Source organism: Hippocampus zosterae, chromosome 10 (genome assembly GCF_025434085.1).
Source record: "Hippocampus zosterae strain Florida chromosome 10, ASM2543408v3, whole genome shotgun sequence".
Classification (NCBI taxonomy): domain Eukaryota; kingdom Metazoa; phylum Chordata; class Actinopteri; order Syngnathiformes; family Syngnathidae; genus Hippocampus; species Hippocampus zosterae.
The window spans coordinates 15,004,622-15,024,575 of NC_067460.1; the positions used below are offsets into that span (position 1 = coordinate 15,004,622).

At 42.1% G+C, this 19,954-nt stretch overlaps 3 protein-coding genes across 7 annotated transcripts in view; 1 reads left to right on the forward strand and 2 right to left on the reverse strand.

Annotated features, from left to right (window-relative positions):
* The first annotated feature begins 4 nt into the window (after positions 1-4).
* LOC127609362 (centrosomal protein of 57 kDa-like) lies at positions 5-4,754 on the forward strand. 2 transcript variants are annotated; one of them, XM_052079219.1, is made up of 11 exons: positions 30-258; positions 463-625; positions 797-991; positions 1,063-1,184; positions 1,715-1,843; positions 2,144-2,221; positions 2,319-2,417; positions 2,847-2,915; positions 2,992-3,215; positions 3,763-3,907; positions 4,012-4,754. In XM_052079219.1, exons 1-11 carry the CDS (start codon positions 208-210, stop codon positions 4,141-4,143), a joined length of 1,407 nt encoding a protein of 468 aa, XP_051935179.1. In that variant the 5' UTR covers positions 30-207; the 3' UTR covers positions 4,144-4,754. The 2 variants fall into 2 exon arrangements, with proteins under 2 accessions (XP_051935178.1, XP_051935179.1); XM_052079218.1 differs by having other exon boundaries at positions 5-258; positions 463-991.
* On the reverse strand, positions 4,422-8,145 carry LOC127609402 (uncharacterized). 2 transcript variants are annotated; one of them, XM_052079299.1, is made up of 3 exons: positions 6,761-8,145; positions 5,782-5,983; positions 4,422-4,658 (listed from the first exon to the last, which is right to left on the reverse strand). In XM_052079299.1, exons 1-3 carry the CDS (start codon positions 7,227-7,229, stop codon positions 4,547-4,549), a joined length of 783 nt encoding a protein of 260 aa, XP_051935259.1. In that variant the 5' UTR covers positions 7,230-8,145; the 3' UTR covers positions 4,422-4,546. The 2 variants fall into 2 exon arrangements, with proteins under 2 accessions (XP_051935259.1, XP_051935257.1); XM_052079297.1 differs by having other exon boundaries at positions 5,782-6,001; positions 6,761-8,144.
* Positions 8,146-8,332: 187 nt separating this feature from the next.
* The window catches only part of dock10 (dedicator of cytokinesis 10), a 46,929-nt gene continuing 35,307 nt past the window's right edge, over positions 8,333-19,954 (reverse strand). Inside the window, exons 41-57 of one of the 3 annotated variants that reach the window (XM_052079154.1) lie at positions 19,804-19,919; positions 18,459-18,596; positions 18,194-18,376; positions 17,998-18,108; positions 17,252-17,467; positions 17,019-17,076; positions 16,068-16,169; positions 14,186-14,292; positions 13,988-14,110; positions 13,242-13,355; positions 12,232-12,378; positions 11,958-12,168; positions 10,848-11,038; positions 10,638-10,738; positions 9,998-10,136; positions 9,804-9,876; positions 8,333-9,128 (exon numbers count right to left, since the gene is read on the reverse strand). In XM_052079154.1, coding sequence (XP_051935114.1) covers positions 9,073-9,128; positions 9,804-9,876; positions 9,998-10,136; positions 10,638-10,738; positions 10,848-11,038; positions 11,958-12,168; positions 12,232-12,378; positions 13,242-13,355; positions 13,988-14,110; positions 14,186-14,292; positions 16,068-16,169; positions 17,019-17,076; positions 17,252-17,467; positions 17,998-18,108; positions 18,194-18,376; positions 18,459-18,596; positions 19,804-19,919 — 2,186 coding nt within the window. In that variant the 3' untranslated portion in view covers positions 8,333-9,072. The remainder of the gene's footprint in view (positions 9,129-9,803; positions 9,877-9,997; positions 10,137-10,637; positions 10,739-10,847; positions 11,039-11,957; positions 12,169-12,231; positions 12,379-13,241; positions 13,356-13,987; positions 14,111-14,185; positions 14,293-16,067; positions 16,170-17,018; positions 17,077-17,251; positions 17,468-17,997; positions 18,109-18,193; positions 18,377-18,458; positions 18,597-19,803; positions 19,920-19,954) is intronic. The other 2 variants (XM_052079157.1, XM_052079156.1) reach the window with 2 other exon arrangements.

The following is a 19,954-nucleotide window of genomic DNA, read 5'->3' on the forward strand; positions in this document are numbered from 1 at the left end:
TAAAATCCAGCACCGCATCTCACGGCTTACGCTAAGACTTAAAACACCGTTTCCCTTTTGTGTACCACAAGTCGGTACACTTGGCGTTTTGTTTTCGTTCGACACAAATGAGATAACATCGGAGAGCAGCAGATAGGGATTTTGTTTTTTTTTACAGACCACCAATTGCCTTGTGACTTGTATTGCCTCTCGGAACGGGTGTACATCATGGAGACTGCGTCAAAAACATCTGCTGTTGCTGTAGAATCTGCGCGACAGGTAGCTTGTCTCAATATGGTCTATTCAACGATGTCAAAATGACCTAATCGTGCTCGCCGTTGATGTTTTTACAGCTCAGAATGCATAATGCAGGGATTTATCATATTTTCAACTTAATGTTGCAATGTTTCGACTGTGACGAAGTTGTGTAACTTTAACTTTGATGTTGCTGTTAATTCCGATCCGACATTAACATGATTACAGGAGTTGCATCTAGTTGCTGATAGAGCTGCAGGTGACTGCCAGTCATTGCCGTCCTATAAAGAATACCCTGCACCCCGGCCATGCAGCAACCCACCAAGTGCCCCCTACGCCCCCTATCGACCTCCATCTCCCAGCAAAGGCTATCCTGAGAACAGCAGTGCAGGTTCTCTGACGTGTTCTGAGGGCATTTCTGAATACAGAGGGTATACATTGGTGCACTGGACTGTGTTTCAGAGCGGGCTCCATGGTTACTGCAACATGATGCCACTATGCTTACTTATGTTGGCCGCATTGACATCTGCTGTTACTCCTCCCCTCCCCTGCCTCGGCGCAGCCATCCTGTCAGCGTTGAGACATCTCCAGGAGAAGATCAGGAGGTTGGAGTTGGCGAATAAAGGCGGCGAGCTCGGCGGCCGCACACTAAGGAGAGATACGCCGCGTCCACACACCGCTAAGATGACCCAGAGGACCTCAACTAGCCAGACGGATGTGGGGAGAGTGACGGATAATCAGTCCAACTGCAACCAAGGTGACAGTGATCAGGACACCGAAGGCACGTTATGGTGATATTGACCCGGGCATCGTTCTATTGTTGTGCAGCATTAGTCTCCCAACTTGCGGCTGCAGAGTCTCGCTGTCTGAACCTGGAGCGTCAGCTAGATCAGATGAGGAAGATGTTGCACAATGCTCAGGGAGAGAAAAAAAACCTCCTCAAGCAACAGGTTCGTAACAGTAATTCCGATTCTCAATATGGGCCAAAAAGCGTACAGTGAACGGCCACCACATTGTGGTTCACCTTTTGCGTAGTGGTTTTCTCAAGTTTATTACACAATATTTCATGACTTTTTTTTTCTTGCATTAGCCAAATACTTCATATGCCATAAAAAAAAATCTAAAATTGATCAAATTTATTTAAAACAAAGCTGAAAATCTTTCAAAATAAATCAGAACTAAATTAATTTGAAAGAGGTAGAGGCAGAGATGATCCCCAACTAGTAATAGATGTTTTCTCCCACAGAGCAGCGGTAATACCTGTGGCTGTTGATGTATCGGAAGGTTTGTAATTACGTTAACGTCTATGCTAATTTCTCATAGCCTCTCCTTTGCTTTTGCATTATATGTTAGCATTAAACTAGCGTAAATTCTGAAAATGATCATCTTATAAAATGAAAATAATCACGGTAGGTTAAAATATTCAAGACTGATTGTTGAGTTCATTTACTTCTTAAACAATATTGATTTTTGTGATTAGGTGACCTTTGGGGCGTCGAGGTCCACGCACGGACAAGCCAATGCGGTGTCTGAGCGCATGCAACTGCAGAAAATGCTTCGACTGGAGCAAGAATATCTCACGCTGACACGCACTCAGGCCCAAGCTGAGGTAGGCAGGAAAGAAAATATTTACGAGCAAACACTGATCCTTGAAAAAAAAATTATGTAAACGTGTGCGTGTGTGCGTTATATAAAGAAATATATTTTACTGTAGTTTGACATGCTTGTTGCACCTCTTCATGATAAACCATTAAAATAACTGATAATAAAGAGCTAGTCTAGTCTACGTTATACAACAACATATCTGTATAATAGCATATAAAAATATGAATAATAAAGTGTTATTGGCACATTCTAGAGAAATGATTCCAAAAGCACACTACTAACAAGGATTATGATGTCGTTTCAGGTGAAAATTCACGAGCTGGAGCTGAAACTGCAGGAAGAAGAGCAACAGAGAAAGCTGGTGCAGGATAAAGCAAACCAGGTAACCCAGTGGGGGGAATTTCAAGGAGGCTTTTTAACATGAGCAGCAACATGCTCAACTGCAGAGGCTTTCATCAAGCTCGTCATCCGCTCCTCAGCTGCAGTCGGGTTTGGAGATCAACAGGATCCTGCTGCAGTCGGCCTCGCCACCGCGATGGACCAGCACGGACCCTAAAGAGAGGAATGCAATTTTAAAGGTATGGTGGACATAGGAATTTGGGCCAGATTGATATGGATTTTTATTTTTTTTGCGGGGGGGGGGGGGGGGAGTAAATTTCTGATAACCGATAATTTCAAGAAATTACAATGAATACATTACCTCTTTTTTGGGGGGGTCTCCTAACACTTGCAATAATGAAAATATGAGTTACAGGCACAATATTTGACTGTCTTTCAATCATTTTTTCTGAAGTATTTAACTTCATGAGACAAAAATCTGCAAAAGTTCGCCTTCTTGGGGGGAGGGTAGACGGGGGAGTGTTTGAATGTTATCTTTTTATCTTATGTTTCAATGTGTAAAACTTTAAGAGAAAAAAAACAAAGTAATGGTAAATAATCACTCTGGTAGTTAACGATTACTTTTTGTTGACTAACCATAATTGACATTCTTTTTTTTTTTTTTAAAGAATAAGTTCTCCCACTGGGAACCTCACTACAGACTTAACCTCAGTGATGTACCTTTTGTGGCCGGAAAGGTAGGTACGAGCCCCAGTGAGTCCTGGCCCTGTCCACATCTAGTCCTCTTTTTAACACAGTCTTCAATCGTTGCAGTCCGTGGGCGGCAGCCACTCGGTCCGAGCCAACGTGCAGTCGGTTTTGTCCCTTCTGAAGCGCCACCAGCCTCAACTGTGCAACAGCCGTGTCCTCGGCAGCGACAAAAATGCTTTCCGCCCGGGCGGGACAAACCGCCGCCATTCGGACGCTGCCTCTTCCACCAGTGGGGAGCTGGCGGAGCTTCTGCAGGCACTACAAGAGGAGCTCAGGGTGATGAGCTTGTGAGTACATTTTGATTGATTTAAAAAAAAATAAAATAAATTTAAAATAAATTCTCTTTTGAGCTACTTGTAGTATATTTTAAATGTACAAATTAAAAATATCAAAATACATCTGGGTGAAGAGCTTTATTTTGTGATCAAAATATCTGACTGACATCTCCCCCCTATCGCTAAAAATGTATTTCTTAAATATAATAATAATACATTTCATTTGTAGAGCGCTTTTCAAAAGAACTGATCAATTTTGTTACGGCCAGTATGTGGTTTTATTTAATTACATTTTTGTTGATGCACCTTTGGTAACATATACTGAACATAAGGAGGTGCTGTACCTTTCTAAATAGTTTCCAATCAATTTTGCAGATTAAATATGCATCCTAAAAAAATAAAATAAAAATATATTCTAGACTGTATAGTGGCCATATAAGGTTGAAACACCCTTGATGAACTGCCGTGTTTTGGTTTGGAAAAAAAAAAACCCGAGATGATATGGTTGCCCAAAAATCTGACATTTGAAGACCTTCATTTTTCTGTTGTTTTGTTTCAGAGAGCAAGACCAACTGATGCGTGAGCTGGACCGCAGTGTTTCTCTGCAGGAAAGAAGGCAGCTGCAGCGCGAGCAGGAGACCTTGCTCCTCAAAATGGAACGCAAAGGAGAGCAGATTAGTAAACTCTACAAGCACAAAATTCAGGTGGACACACACACATATTAACACTCATGACCCCTGAATACGCGTTGCCCTTTATTTAATGACATGAGTGCTTTTTTTTTTCATTTCACATATACTGTTTATAGATGAAGAAATTAAAAAAAGAGGCGTGCCAGAAGAATCCACCCAGAGTGAGTGCAGTCAAACCAGGAGAGAAAAGCAAGCACAATCTCGGGCTTCTCAAGGACATGAAAGCACTACAGACGTCTTTAAGATAGATGGTTTGAAAAATACTTCATCTTACCCTGAGACCCCACCAGGAAGTACTCGCATCCTGCCTGGACTCAAATACCTTTTTTAAAGTGCTTCTTAACTACATTCTTTGTCACTTTGGCTCAGTGTTTGCTATCAGCAATGGACAGAAGATTTTAAAAAGCCTACACACCCATATTCAAATGCTCACTGTGGAGACTTTTTTACATATCCATTGGAGCGCTTACCTCAACTTGTATCCGATAACCTGCACTTAAATACAGGATGTCCAAAAACCTAGAACAAATTACGGTGCTTAAAAGTTTCTCATTGTAAAATCATTCCTTGTGTTACTCCATGATTTGTTTTTATCTTTTTTTTTCAATAAACTTCGGAAATGATTTTAAATGAGTGTACTTAACTATGTGACTATGTGATGGGGAGCTTGGTGGGTGTGGCCTCCTGAGGCCTGGACATGACTGGTTTGCTGGTGTAGATGTCATCCACTGGTAGAAGGAATGTGACTGTTTTCACTTTGTCTCTGTGGGGAACAAAGAAGTAAATATCTGACAAGCAAATCCTCAATCATTTTCACTTCGCTGGAACAATTGCACTGAATAAAGTACAGTACTAGCCATCATGGATTCTTGTTCTGAGTGCAATATATTATGGGTGTAATTTCACTTTCAGCCACTAGATGGTGGCACACCCTTTTTTTAATGCTTTGTACATTTGAAAGAAGAGTGAAAAGTTTCAAGCATAACCAAGCACATGTAGATTAATTAGGTACATGACAACAAAATTAAAATCTTTTTTTCCAGCGAGACCAAAGTTACCGAAAAGAGCTGGAATCAAGGAACAAAATTGTGTTTAAACTTTGCCAGTAAGCCTATGTTAAGAATTAAGGGAGTTATGAGGTTTCAAAAAGCAGGCAAAAACGTCGTCTTGTTTCTTATTCAAAAGCGTGATCAGTTTTTAAGAAAAAGAATGAAGCTTATCTCTTGAGACCTCTCTGTTTCCATATGTGTGGACCAAATTATAAAGATGATACGCCACAAGAACGTGCTCCATTTCACAAGCCATTCATAATCACATATAATTAGTGACATTAATTATATGTTTATTATTTAGACGCAATTAAGTTATCACTTACACGCCGTCCACTGCTGGTTTATCCCGGGATTTATTTACTGTAAAAAATGGAGGGATCTATACAGAGCAACACTGAACTGTATTTTTGTCGCATCGACAGTATTCCTCTTTGCTCTCTCTTAAGGTACGGTATATTGTTTTTAAATGTGTTTGTATTATATCAAAAGTGTGTTTAAAGACCTCCCACAAATAACTGCCTTACATGTTATAAAAGTATGCCAAGGGTGGAAATAAATAGCGTATTTCGATGGAGAAGATTTCACTTATAGAGGGTGTGGTCAGGAACGTAACACCTGCGACGGCAGGGATTTGACAGTTATACGTCAAAAAAGCTGTCATTTTTGTGGGAACATTTGACCCGCGATAGCAAAGCCCAGTCCTACAACCACATTGTATCACACCGGGAACCGTCCCGTTATTTTTGCTTTGCTCCTGAGGTCACTGTATGGTGCAGGAGCACCTAATGAAGTGTCCATTTAATTAAAAAAAAACAACACACAATACTTGTTTACCTGGTCTTGTGCACATATTCCTGAAGGGACGTCCCGTCGCTTGCTGAGGCCACGTCACTGGTGACAGAGCGATCACGTTTGCCGTTCCCTTCCAGGACCTCCTCCTGTAGACGCGCCCATCCAAAGTGGCTCATCCAAGGGTCCACTACACGCTCGTTCCGTGTCACCCCAGGTGGGCGAGAGTTCATGGAGTACCTTCGCACTGTCATTACAACATTGTCTGAGGAATAAGAACATGACACGGCAGCGTAATAGTGAGAGAAAGTAGATGGATGGATAGAAGCGGATACAGTAGATGGATGCCAGGTAGTTGCACTTTAAAAAACATTTGGGTCAAAAATGAACCCATTTGAAAATGAAATTCATTTTGAAATGAAACTACAATTGTAGTTTCAAAGCAATAACCCATTTCAACCTGGCCAATTTGAATAACATCTTCTGAATAAATCCCAACATTTTCTAAAGGTCCTACTTTTATATAGATATTGCGAGAAAACTACTTTATTGGGTTATTTTAAATAACCCATTTGCTTGGGTCAAAAACTTGACATAACTTTTTGGGTTTTTCATGTGACCAAAAAAAGTTCGGTCTAATAAATAACCCATTTTTAGGGGTTAAATTGATCTATACCAAGTGGCGGCCGGTCCCTTTTTGACCCACTAATTGCGTTAAAATTTTTGGGCACATTCACACGATACACAAAACAATAACATTTTCCAAATTTTGGGGCGGCATGAAAGGGGTGTTTGAAGAACCCAACCTAGAAATGGGGTTGTTTTGTGGGTTATACAATTGACCAAACCCACATTTTTGAGGGATGTTGATTTGTTGGTTATTCATTTAACTGACTTATAGTAGCTGGTTTAAATGTGTATCCCTAAAAGTAGGGTCAGTCCATTTTTTGACCCATATTGGGTTATTTCTGACCGGACTGCTTTTAGGGTGATCGATGGATGGATGAGTGGGAGGGCGGCTTACCTTTATATTCCTTAAATTGTCCTTTTAGAATGGGAGCAGATACGTTCCTCTTGAGATATGGGTTTTCCTGCTCTTCATCTAAAAACATAGCCCGTGTCTGCTCATCCTCTTGGTCCACTTCCCCGTCCCTGTCCTTCGGCAGCACTCGCTTCTGGTCTTCCAGTTTCCTGATTTCTTCCCGCATCTCCATGATGACCCGGGCCAGGCTGCGGGTTCCTTCCATGGTGCTGCTGGTGCGCTGCCAGAACCAGGGCTTCCCAAAGAGCGCGGGAGATTGTTGATGTGGGTCGTGCAGCTCCCGGTGCTGCCTGGTGTTTAACATGCTGCCCGTCCCTGGCTTGCATGCGTACCATGTCAGTGCGGATCTTGGCTTGGCTGAATGCATGGTGTCACCGCCTATACAGCTGATCTGTCTGCAAGGAAGAGGTCTGCCAGTCGCCCTTGGGGAGGATGTTTTATTCATTAGCATCTGGGTCCAATTTCTGGAAAACTATGCAGGTGTTCTTGCCTGACCCATGGAGACCTGAAACATTGTGGTTCTGAACACAGCACTGGGAGCAATTGCTATCATTTTAAGTACAGTGCTGTGAAACAGTATTTGCCCCCGACCCCCATCCAGATTTATTTTTTATTATTCATTGCATTGAAAGGTTCATCAAACCAATTTTAATATCACACAGAGACTACCCAAGGAAATACAAAATGAAATTCCTAAATACCGTATTTTCCGCACTAAATGGCACACCTTAAAGCCTTCCATTTTCTTAAAAGCTCACAGCGCGCCTTAAAATCCGATGCACCTTGTGTATGGTCATTACGGTACTATGTCAACCCCAAAATGGCTCCTTGCTAGAGACATGCTGACAATGCAGAGTTCAAACTTAAGGCGATCGGTTTCGCAGTTGAACACGGAAATAGAGCAGCGGCAAGAGAGTTCAACGTCAACGAATCAAACCTATAACTTGCAATTGTACATTTCTAGTGGATGATTTGCCACCACTGGCATATAATGCCGATGATGACGTACCTGTATATGATCCACTATGCGACACAGTATCAAGCACTGTTTCGGTTGTTGGGGATCACTCCCGTATAGCAATTACCTGCGTTGAATTCTGCTGACTCAAGGCAACCTGAGCCACCCACAGTCCGAGCACAAAGTCGGTTTGAGACTACTATGGTATAAGACACTCAAATCGCTCAATGGTGGTGATGGAGGACGGTGTTGAAGGACTACAAGTGACGCAGTTAAGTACGAAAAAAAAACAGGCCAAGTGAAGAAATGGAAAATGGATCCGAAAAGTAGGATTGTAGTAGGATTCACATTAAATATTAAGAAGACACTCTGCCCTGCGACAATGACCTGCAAACAATTGACACCTGATCACGACTTCACTCTATTCACAGCAATCAACTGCATGTCACTTCCCTTTCCGTGAAAGTTTCATGTGCGGTCACCATCTCATCATTTGGATCTCATCAATAAGAAATCCATTTTCAATAGCAGTTGTCCTCATTCACATAGGGAGGCCGGAGCTGCAAAACCAATCCGACGCAGTAATCGGCCAATGATGACTTTTCAACATTAACAAAATTTTATTTAAACGTTATACATAAAACTTTTTTTTTGTGAAGTCAGCTAAACAAATATTTATATGTATATTTTATTAAAAAACGGGAACATTTCAAATGTTTTAAATATTAATATTTCTTATATACAGTTCAAAACAGGAAATAATAACAGTCACAACGCATTTAAAAATGTTACAAAACATAACTCTTTGTTTTCTTTTTCTTTTTTTTTAAGTGGTTCCGCTTGAAAATGGGCACGCTGATATTTGGGGAAATGTTAGCAAGGATAGAAATTAGCACTGTGGAGCTTCTCTACATTCATAAACCGAGCGGACGTGCATTCAGCTCCTTGCACGCTTAAAAAATTAACACATTTGGTTTCTTCGCATTAGCTTATTGATTTTTGGAGGGGGCTCAAATTTCATAAAAAATAGAACGCAAGGAGAAGCTGAACACACCTCGAGCTCGGTAAGTTCACTGAAACTAAAGGGCAAGGCTGTGAAGAGAAGGCGTGCGTGTGTGTGTTTTTAAGTCATGTTTTTTTGTTTGGGCCGCCTCTCGAGAACCAAAAATAAGCAGAACCTACCGTTGCATCAGCTAATTCGACGTTCAACAACGTGACAACAGACTAGCACGAGCACAGTCTACACACTTCGTCTTCCCTTGTCTTCTTTTTCTTCTTCTACTACCACTTGCTGCACTTACAAACGGGCAACAGATTTCTCCCCGTCAACTTCCAGTCAGCTGTTCAAAAGCCGCTGTGGCGCTCCATTCCTGGCTGCCTTGAGTGAGGAATCTGGACATAAAAAATAACAACAAGGAAGAATTGGAAAACTGGATTGACTTGTGTATTGCCGCTTAAAATTCCAGCAACTTTTATTTCCAATGGAACTTCCTGGATCTCCTGTTGGTGCATTTCAACCATAGGAATGTAACCCAGGATCATTTGAAGCACCATTGTGTTTGAACTAGGGCTCAAAAGGTTTGAAATTACACTTCTAAACGAATTATTATTCCTATTTTTTGCCTCAATATTGTGATTGTGATTTATTCATTCATACATTTTCCGATCCGGTGGGTGCTGGAGCCTATCCCAGCTGTCTTTGGGCAGTAGGCGAGGGACACCCTGAACCGGTTGCCAGCCAATCGCAGGGCACACAGAAACGAACAACCATTCGCACTCACACTCACACCTAGTGACAATTGAGTGTTCAATCAGCCTGCCATGCATGTTTTTGGAATGTGGGAGGAAACCGAAGTATCCGGAGAAAACCCACATAGGCCCGGGGAGAACATGCGAACTCCACACAGGGAGGCCGGAGCTAGAATTGAATCCCATACCACTGCACTGTGAGGTCGACCTGCTATCCATTGGACCACTGGGCCGCCGATTGTGATTTAAAATGTGATTTTTTTTTTCCATTGAGATGCCAAGGTGGTAAGTGAGTGAAAATGAAAAGTGATGACATACCAGTCTTAGACAGAGTGGAAAGAGAACTGTTAGAGAGAGAGGTGGCGCTGGAGGCGAGAACACGTTTTTGCAACTGCAAGTAGGAAAAAAAAACAAGTACATAGACAGCACTAGTAACAATAATGTCAGATGACATGAGAGATGAGACTAACGGATGCTGTGTCAGAAATAGCCACAAAGCACATGGCAATCACCTGCTCGTTCATGATGGCACACAGTTCGCTCAGCATGTCCCTGTAGTGAGCTCTCATCTCCTCCTGGTACTCCAACTGGTCTTCCTTGATCAGACGCTCATTCACATCCAAAGCCTGCCCGCATGCTTCAGCAAACTGTCTGCATGTAGGAAAAAAAAAAATCCGGGTCAATATTACCTCTTTCAGAGCCATGGATGTCAAGTGCCATTAACTATTTGAGTTTTATTGGGAATGGGCTGAGACAAAAAAAAAGTCTTGGCAAACACTGGTTTGATCATTAAACTGGGAAAGTAATAAATAAAAAGATAAATACGGCCAGCGGCATTGGGTCTCTCTTGGATGAGACACATAAAACAATTCTTGCTATGCAACCATTACAAGCGGCTCATGACTGATCAAAGTGATTGTCATTTTGACAACAAATGTCACAAAAGGAAGTGAAGATGATGCATATTATTGACATTTCAAAGTAGTAGCAAAAACAATCTAAATGTTCTGTAATAAGCTTTGTTACAGATGCAGATGTTGTGATAGCACGATATAAATAAAGATATGTTGTATTGGATTGGATTGGATTGGATTGGATTTTGGGGGGTGTCAGTTGCGTTTTCGCGCAAATCACTGATGGCATCAGACCTACCTGAAGATCTCCTTCAGTAGTTTAACCTGGTTGTCTGGATACTTTTTGGCATTCTTCTCTTCTAAAAAGGCCCGGGCATATGCCATCGGGCCTGCATTGACCTGGATTTAAAAACAACAAATAAACAAACAAACAAAAAAAAACACCACGTGAGGCCAGACAACAACTCCTACTAATGTGTGTGCTTTTGAACAGGAGAGGAAGACGCACTTTGGCACTGACGCTGCCTTGCAATTTGAGCTGCAGTCGAATCATGTCCACCTCCTCCATGTTGCACAGCTGGTTCAGCTCAGACACTTTACGGGACATCTCGTCAATGGCCACTTCGATGGGGTTCATCTCCGTACTCTGCTGCTCCACAACCTGGATGCGCTTTTTGAGGTACGGGAAGCTGGAACTCGCTGAGGATAGGCAGAGTAAGCGATTTCAAACAATGCTTCAGCACGTGACATCGTCTCACAAGCTAATAAATTGAAGAACTGTTTCATTAACAGACTCCTATAATATGAGCTTGTACGGTCCCTAATGTCTGAAGGAGGCACTAACCATTAATTGTCAAATTCAATTCGGCATGACTCATTTTCAAACTTTGCATTATGACCACTGCCAAGCAAAATAAGTTACATTGTGATTGTTAGCGAGTTAGTTGGTTTAATATTTGCTCAATTATTTGGATCGTTCACCTGATTACCGGGAGTTACATGGTTGCTTGTTAGCTAGCTGGTTGCTTGTTAGCTAGCTGGCTGGAAAGTTGGCTGTTTCGTAATTTGGTCAGTTAGCTGGCTGGTAAGTCGGTTGTTGAGTTAAATACATGGATGATGCCTGGTTACCGGTAGTTAGTTGGTAAGTCAAGTTGCTTAGTTAAGATGATTAGTTTGATGATTGAGTGGTTGGTTCGGTAGTTGGTCAGTTAGCCAGCTCGTACTATGGTTGTTTGGCTAGATTGCTACATTGTTACGTGGTTAATTAGTTGGTTGGTAAATTAATGATTTATTTAGCTGGAATACAACACCACCCACCCCCAAAAAAGCAAAAATATATATTTGGTATAGCTATGTTGCAGGGGCTAAAGAAGATCATTGGATATGCGGAGTAACTGAGTTTCACTTTTAGTTGTTACAGTCTGCTTGTATTGGGGCCAAGCCAAAAAGCTGTTTGTGTGGCCCATTACCACCCCCTTTAGGCTTGGAGTGGCACATCATTATCTTTCAATGATACATGCTCAGGCATGTTTGGCATTATTATCTTTCTTTGGTGAAAGGATTGTATTAGATTGTTAGATTCAGTGTTCATTATGTTGCAAAGGGAGAAAATGCTCACTCGTTAAAATGGTGCGTCTCTTGCACTGTTCCTCCACATCTCCATGCTTCTTCCCGGACAGGGTGAAGGGCGTCTCGAACACAAAGCGGTTGATGTTGTGATGCCTCTCAAAGTCTGTCCTTTTGTCCTGCTGTTCCTTCTCGTCGAAGTAAGGCAACACGTACGTCACTTGAATGTACGCAAACTTTGGGTCCAGGTCTTTGGGATTGACCTGGTGGAGAAAAGAGGCCCATGAAGCTCTTTGTTACTTTCTATAACTAATGACATCTCTGACCTTATTGGAATCCTGGATCATTTTGACATTATCGGCACCAAATTTGTCTGAGTAGAGTTTCAGCAACCTCTGAGAGATCTCAGACAGCCCAGTCAGCTTCGGCTCCTTGTAGATGAACTCCTTGCTCTCCTCCTCCTCAAAGAAACCCTAGCGGTAACACACATACGTATCACAATCTGTATTTCATTACATTATTCCATTTACAGCACGCAATGTTTTTGCACTTGCATTACAGTCAGGCTAACAGTGTTAAATTCCAAAACTGTATGAGGTATGAACTTCCTGTCTGCTCTCGTTGTTGAGGGCAGAAAGCAACTTTTGGATCGGAGGGAGTCAACTGGAGCACAGCAAGCTTATGACAAACCTTCCAAAGGGTGAGTTGATCAGAGTTAATAGTGGCAAACGGAGAGGAGAGGAGAAAAGTTGTTAGCTAGCAAACAAACTAACAAACACAAACATGGCAATACTTACCACAATCTTGATATGGAATATAATAAAAGTAAAAGGAAGAAAAGAGCAGACAGAGAAATTAAGGACTCTAAACTGTTTATCTTTAGAATAGTGTTGAGCATTTTGAGGCTCTCAAAGTCCATCGTGGAGCCCAAATGAAAGCTGTAATCAAAAATTCTGCAGCATAATAAACCACTTTCAATATACACTGTATATTATCTGGGCACTTTTCTTCCCGCCGTTGTACTGTACCGACAAGTGTTTCTGAGATGTGTATTTCACTAAGACGTGAACTTCAATACAAGAACAAATTTAAATAGTTTGACTTTGATGCCGTCAACTGACATATTCCCAAATGTTTGCTAGCATTGTGAATTTACAAACAAAACATGTTTCATTTCTAGTGATAACAAATGAAAAAAAGACATTATATTTTACGTTTGGAAACAAAGCATGGATTTTTTTTTTTTTTACTTGGAAGATTGCCACTTCAATATTAGGCCAGAACTAATTCAACAATGACAAAACACATTCGGGACACACAGCAAGAGTCCCCTCACCTGTCCATAGAAAGCTACGCGGTAGTAGCGTCCGAACAGCCGTTTCTCTGAGTTTACCACCTCTGTCACCTTCAGGTAAGAACGATGGATATCGTAGTAAAGCTCTGACAGTCTCTGCGGAGACAAACACGGATATTAAAGCTAACGCAGTGATTTTCAAACTTTTAACTTCGATAAATGCGGTAAATTATAACAGAACTTTAATGAACAAATGAATTATACTGAAAGCAAAATTAACTGACAAAATTATACACAATTCAATGTTATTTCAGTTCACAAAAATGATCGAAATAACAAAAATAAAAATTGAAAAAGTATTTTCCAAAGAATATCTAACTAAAAATAAGCATTTTTTTGTTGTCAAAAAAACGATCACTAAATCTGCACTGCGCACTTTACAAAACTAACTAAAATAATGCTGCTTTGTTTTCATCCTTGTCAATTAATTTCTAAATATCTATCTATCTATATCGACATTGATACATCCGTCACTTTTTCTAATCCTGCAAGTAACCAATACCTCATATTAAAAAATTAAAACTAATACTAAAACTAATAACTACAGTGAGGCATTTTCCAAAAAAGAAAAACTAGCAAACATGCTGTAAAAAAATAACTACATTAAAAAATAAAATCCCAAACTATTATAACCATGGCGCAGTTTACATTGAATTCAGTGATTCTTCACATATCACTAGAGCGAGCCCATGTACCACTAAAATCACTGCTCGAGATTAAGATCATACCTTGAAGTCTCTCCTTTTCTCAAAAACAACAATGACAGGTTTGTTGATATCGGCGATTAGCTCGTGTCTCTCCGACTTCCACAGGTAATCCACACACAGCTCCAGCTGCTCCACCAAGGTGTCCTACACACCAAGTACGTTTCCATTAAGAGTAGACTGGGGGTCGCAAGAGGTAAGCAGCCTTGAGCTAAAACTGACCTCAGTATAAGGGGTGTCTTGTGTACCCGTGTCTTCCTTCATAGCTCCCTCCTCCTTGACGTTAGGGCTGATGCACATGAAGGCCGCCCAGCCCAGAGAAAACGATGCTGGGGTTGTGACAAGAATGAAATGGATCTCAGGGTGGTCTTACAGTTCATTGAAAGAAACACACCATACAGGATGACTGGATTAGACCACATTGACTCGATTTCCCTATATGGCCTAGCGAGGAGAACGGCATTCGACGCAGCATCCACCTCCTGCTGTCAACTGAAATTGACGTCCAAGCGCAGTCTTGCTCAAACGTCACGTGACAAAACCCAGAAAACATTTGAGCCGTGGCGTTCGCAATGCGAGCCCCAGGGCATTTGGACGTCAATTTCAGTGGACAGCAGAGGCGCTAAAATGTCAGCCTCCTGAGATGGCTGAACGTGGGTGGATTCATCTGCTTAATTCTTATTCTGAAAAATGTAATATTGTTCAGAATACTATGTTTAGATTAGTTTTTGAACATAAGTTGTGCTCCCCTTTCATGAGGGAAAAAAAAAGAACTCCATAATATACCTTGTAAATACAGAGTAATTGTCAGATAAGGAATTTTACAGTTATTGTCACATTTTATGCTTCAGTTTCTGTTTTTTCTGTTATGCGCCTTTCCAACCCGGGGGTGACATAATACAGAACATATGTAGATATCATACATGGAGCTGGTCGCTGCTCTCTGTAAGCCATGATATTATTGGTCAGTTTTCGCAAAGAGGATGCACTGAAAAAAAGTCCCGGTACTTCACTTTGTGCTTCGCATGATTAAAAGTTGGGAGAATCATGTAATCTTCTAATCTTTTCCTTGAAAAGATTCAAATAATATGTGCATGTCCGAGTTAAGAAAAGGGGTTTCTTATGCCAGGGCGGCCCGGTAGTCCAGTGGTTAGCACGTCGGCTTCACAGTGCAGAGGTACCGGGTTCGATTCCAGCTCCGGCCTCCCTGTGTGGAGTTTGCATGTTCTCCCCGGGCCTGCGTGGGTTTTCTCCGGGTGCTCCGGTTTCCTCCCACATTCCAAAAATATGCATGGCAGGCTGATTGAACGCTCTAAATTGTCCCTAGGTGTGAGTGTGAGCGTGAATGGTTGTTCGTCTATGTGTGCCCTGCGATTGGCTGGCAACTGATTCAGGGTGTCCCCCGCCTACTGCCCGAAGACAGCTGGGATAGGCTCCAGCACCCCCCGCGACCCTAGTGAGGATTAAGCGGTTCAGAAAATGGATGGATGGATGGATGGTTTCTTATGCCTGTGAGCGTGATTATATTATCTATCCACGTGTGTTGCTCCACCGTTTGTGTTCAAGTATCTAATGCTTAATAGGAGAAACCACCGCTACAACAATGGTCATAGTTAGCCTTTCTATGGCATTTTACATGGTTGGTAGCATTAACCTGGCAGAATTTTGGCAGGGAACATTAGGTGGTTTGGTTCAAAACATAACGTGCACTTGTTACATTGTTTTATGTTAGGTTTGACGGTAAACTTGCAAAACTTTGAAGTGGTGTATATCACTTGCGGATTTTTGATATTTACTGGACATCCTCTGCGAATACCAAACACATGGAAGTCCATCTATACTGGGCAGGCATCTATTTGGTGCTGGGCATGGCAGTGATGTAATCGGCAATTAATTTAGGCAGGGGGTTACGAGAGCGGCGGCCACGCACAATTTGAGCAAAATTTTATCGGTTCTTTGTATGAACTGTGACGGACGGTAACCGACTTGTTGCTTTTCCTCGAATGCATCGATGTCCACCTGTTGAACACATCACGACAATTGCTCCCATCATCCCCTTCTCCGGCATCACAAAATCCTGACCGACCCAGGCCCACACACTCACTGTCTTGGTCTCGGGAGGTGGTTAGTAAGGAGCTACATTTAAAGACGGGACTTTCTTCAGGGGACACGCTGGATATCCGGGCCTTGTCTGCTCTCCAGTAGCCTGTTTGGTGGGAGAGGAGGAGGAGTGGGAGGAGGGGGAGGAAGTAGGTTTACATTTTTTTTTTAATGTCCACAAGCAGAGAGGCAGCTTGTGTTCATCGCATGCATGCAGGGCATGCAAAAAACTACACCGGGTTACAATGGAAAAAGAATGGACACAGGGGAAGGGTGACATGCAATATGTTAGTCGAGCAATTCTAGAGGAATTCAGCAGTGTGGAATGACAGAACTTTACTCGCTTGGGGATCCATTTTCATTCTCTGTGAAGTCCGACATTCAAATGTTTTCACTGCAAACATAACGCACGCGTCTACGCCGACTTCCCGCAATAAGAATGACACGATTGCATCACCTTGCAGTAACCATGTTAGCAAAGACAAAGAAAAATGGTTAGGTGATCATGACTTCTATCTTAGAAGTGGCCATGTCTGAAAAGAGAGAAATGTCATATGAACAAAACTATTGAGACATACCTCTAAATCACTCGGTCAATGAATCCATCAATCCAATCAAGGGTTGGACTAGGACTGCTGATTGTCCTTTCAGAGTAATTCTTTAGAATTTTAAGCAGGACTGAACATTTCATTGAATTTAATTCCACATGACAATGTAGAATACAAAATTCAAATCACAAAGGCTGTAATTTGTCACAGACCTGACCTCAACCCCATCAAACCTCACCAAAATGACCATAAAGAGACCTCCCGGATGACCGGAAGTTGTTCAACTTCATGTGTTCAAGTCCTGTGTGGTGTCCCAATACTTTTGTTCATGTGGCACGCGTGTGCAAGAGCATACATTGACAAAGCATGCTGCAAGAAAGCTTTTGCAGGAATGGCTGCGCACTCACCTCTTCTCTTGAGCGACTCGGCAATCAGAGCAGAGATGTGTATGTAGCACATGGCGGCCTATGGGAGATGGAGGATTTACGAGCAGTGAATTTTTAAACAGAGCATGTTTGATTTTTAAACACACAGGTTGTTGGAATGCGCGAGAAAGCCAGAGTACCCGGAGAAAACCCACGCAAGAGAATACACACACACTGCACATAGGAGGAAATTTAAAAAGATCTCTTAAAAGTACCTCGGAGAGATCGCCATTGCGGACGTGGACCTTAGCCATACTCTCCAGCCAGGTGCGCCGTAGCTCGGGCGTACTAGCGTATGAGTTGGCCAAACTGTATTGAAGGTCCACCAGCATCTCCGGGTCCTTCTCGTGCTCCTTCATCTGCGCCGTGGCCATCAGCACAGTCCTGACTCGCTTGGTCAGGTCTTTGACCTCGGCCGGGAAGGGAGAATTCTGCAGAAAGAGCAAAGCTGATGATGTCGTGCACCAAATGGCCGGCGGTCACAGAATTACTAACATCATTATATTTGGAAGAGTAAATGATCTGCACCAAGGTCAGATATTGTTTTGGTTTTTTTCCCCGACAACTCGCTACTCTGGCAATACGAAATGAGCCTCACGGGACCATATTTACTTACGTAAAACACTGAGCCACGTGACGTATTTTTTTTGGGGAGGGGGTCGCACATCACTCGACATCATGCTTTGTGCGCATGCATGTCACATCACGGATATATTGCGCTCACATTAGAAGTTACTTTTTTTTGTAACATGAACCAGTACATAAAAAGATCGGATTCAACAAAAAAAAATATCCGAAATCGGCTTCAAACCCTGCAGTGTGAATGTAGCATACGGCCTCGACTCTTCCTCATTCCTCCCACTCCAAATGGAACCAATTTTGATGGCGCTGGCACCACAATCACCCAGAGATTCTCTGGCAAATCACATGGCAGTAAAATATTCGATTTGAGGGACTTCACCTTGAGTGGAGCATCTCCATTGGCAAAGTTATTCACAATGGCAAGCGACTGCTGAAATCTCGAGCCTCCAATGCCAGCGTCGGCTATCAACTGACTCACTGCCTTGATCACCTAAAAGCGGTTGAGAAAAGAAGACACATTTATTCACAATTGCACTTGAGGGGAGAAAACAAAAGACTTTTTTTCGCACACGAACCTGAAGATGCGAGCGCACTATCGACTTTCCCTTAGTAAACTCAAAGTTCTTTCTCATGACAAAATAGAGCAGTGCCGCCGCCTCCGTCTGAGTGGAGCTGGAGCGATGGTTGCAGCATTTGAGGATCTCGTAACACAGGCAGCCACAAAGATCCGCCTTGCCTTGGAAGAACGCGCTGGGGAACTGACAGGAAGAGAGCGGAAGGAAAAAAAAAAAGTGTCACCTGTGGTCTGTTACAGGGGATCAACGTGCTGGCAGAACACACCTTTTGTACAAAGAGCCTGAGTGCAGCAAAGATGTGGCGAAGGGTGGCGGTTGATTGGTTGATTTGAAAGAAGAGCAGGTAGGTGTCCAGCACCTTCTTCATCAGTGCGTTCTGTCCGTCATCAAGCAGCAGCTGTTTCTGGAATTTTGCAAAGGAGTCTGTCAACCACTTTGTAAAGGTGCGTTGCTTTTCCACCAGGGGGCAGCACTACAGCACGGATTAATCTCAACATGCAATCTGTAAAGATGCCACAAAATGAAAAGTGCAGTACTTGTATTTGAATTTCATAAATATATTTTTTAGTTTAGTTTTTATTCATATTTATATTGCCAACTTGGACACATGAGGGCTGACACATGCACTTAAAAGGAATCAAGAATTAAGTAGCGTACATTACAAAAAGATACAGTTATAAAGTAAACAAATATAATGTGAAAAGTTTGACAGTTTGTGCATCATAATTCATAGTGGGCATTCTGCTGCCCCTTCCGTTGTATTCGCCTTCGCCACTATTGGGCAGTATAATTCATACATAAATGCTGTCCACCTCAGGGGAAGACGGACACAACAGCTCAAAAAAGCTTCCGTAATATTGGTTGTTTTGTAGAGGATAAAAAAAGATTTGTGTTCAAATATCTGTTGCTTAATGGGTTATAAATATCATGGCTTTTAGTCTAGTTTTAACTCGTCTAAAGCGTTTTGCTTTGTGCGTCAGCAATAAGCCAACGGGCCTACATAAGGCCCATATGTTTTAGTTCAAATACACAAACTGTAATTCTCTTTGTTCTATGTTTAGTTGGACAGCAAACCTCCAACCGGGAGTGGCAATACACATCTTGAAGTAATCACGTGCTTTCTTTTTGGAAGAATTTGCTCAGTATCTGGCAAACTGCATGCTAATTGAAGTTTGCTGCCACCAGCTTAATGTCAGAACTTATTTTGCGTAGTCAGTGCACATTTACTGTCGCGCCACTCTCTGTTCTACAATATCCACACAAAAAAAAACATGTTTTAAGCAACTTCCAAGAATTGTGTTTTCACAATAAACTTTCTTTATAGGGGCACATGTAAATAGACTGAACTATGCAGCATGGCAATGTAATGTGCCTCCCAAGAAGGACACGGAACTATTTTTTGCTGATTCCTGCTTTGCTAAACCCTTTCATCCACCCTGTAACCATGATAACATGATTGTTTAGACTACAGTAACCGCTGTCCCTCAAAGGGTTAATGCTAGACTGGCCTTGGGATTGAGTGAGTTTAGACTGAAGAAACAAAGTTTCAATGACGATGTGACAGCATAAAGTGTCATTTCAGGACATGTGGCAATAACAGGAAATCACACCTTGTGATGATGCACAAAGAGCTCCAAAACATCGAGCACAGTGAGCGCCACCTCAGTAGACAAATTAGCTTCAACATCAGTGGGACTCAGATTGTCCCCATCTTGGATAGTCCCATCTAGACAAAGAAAGTGGACTTTAATGACGTGAATA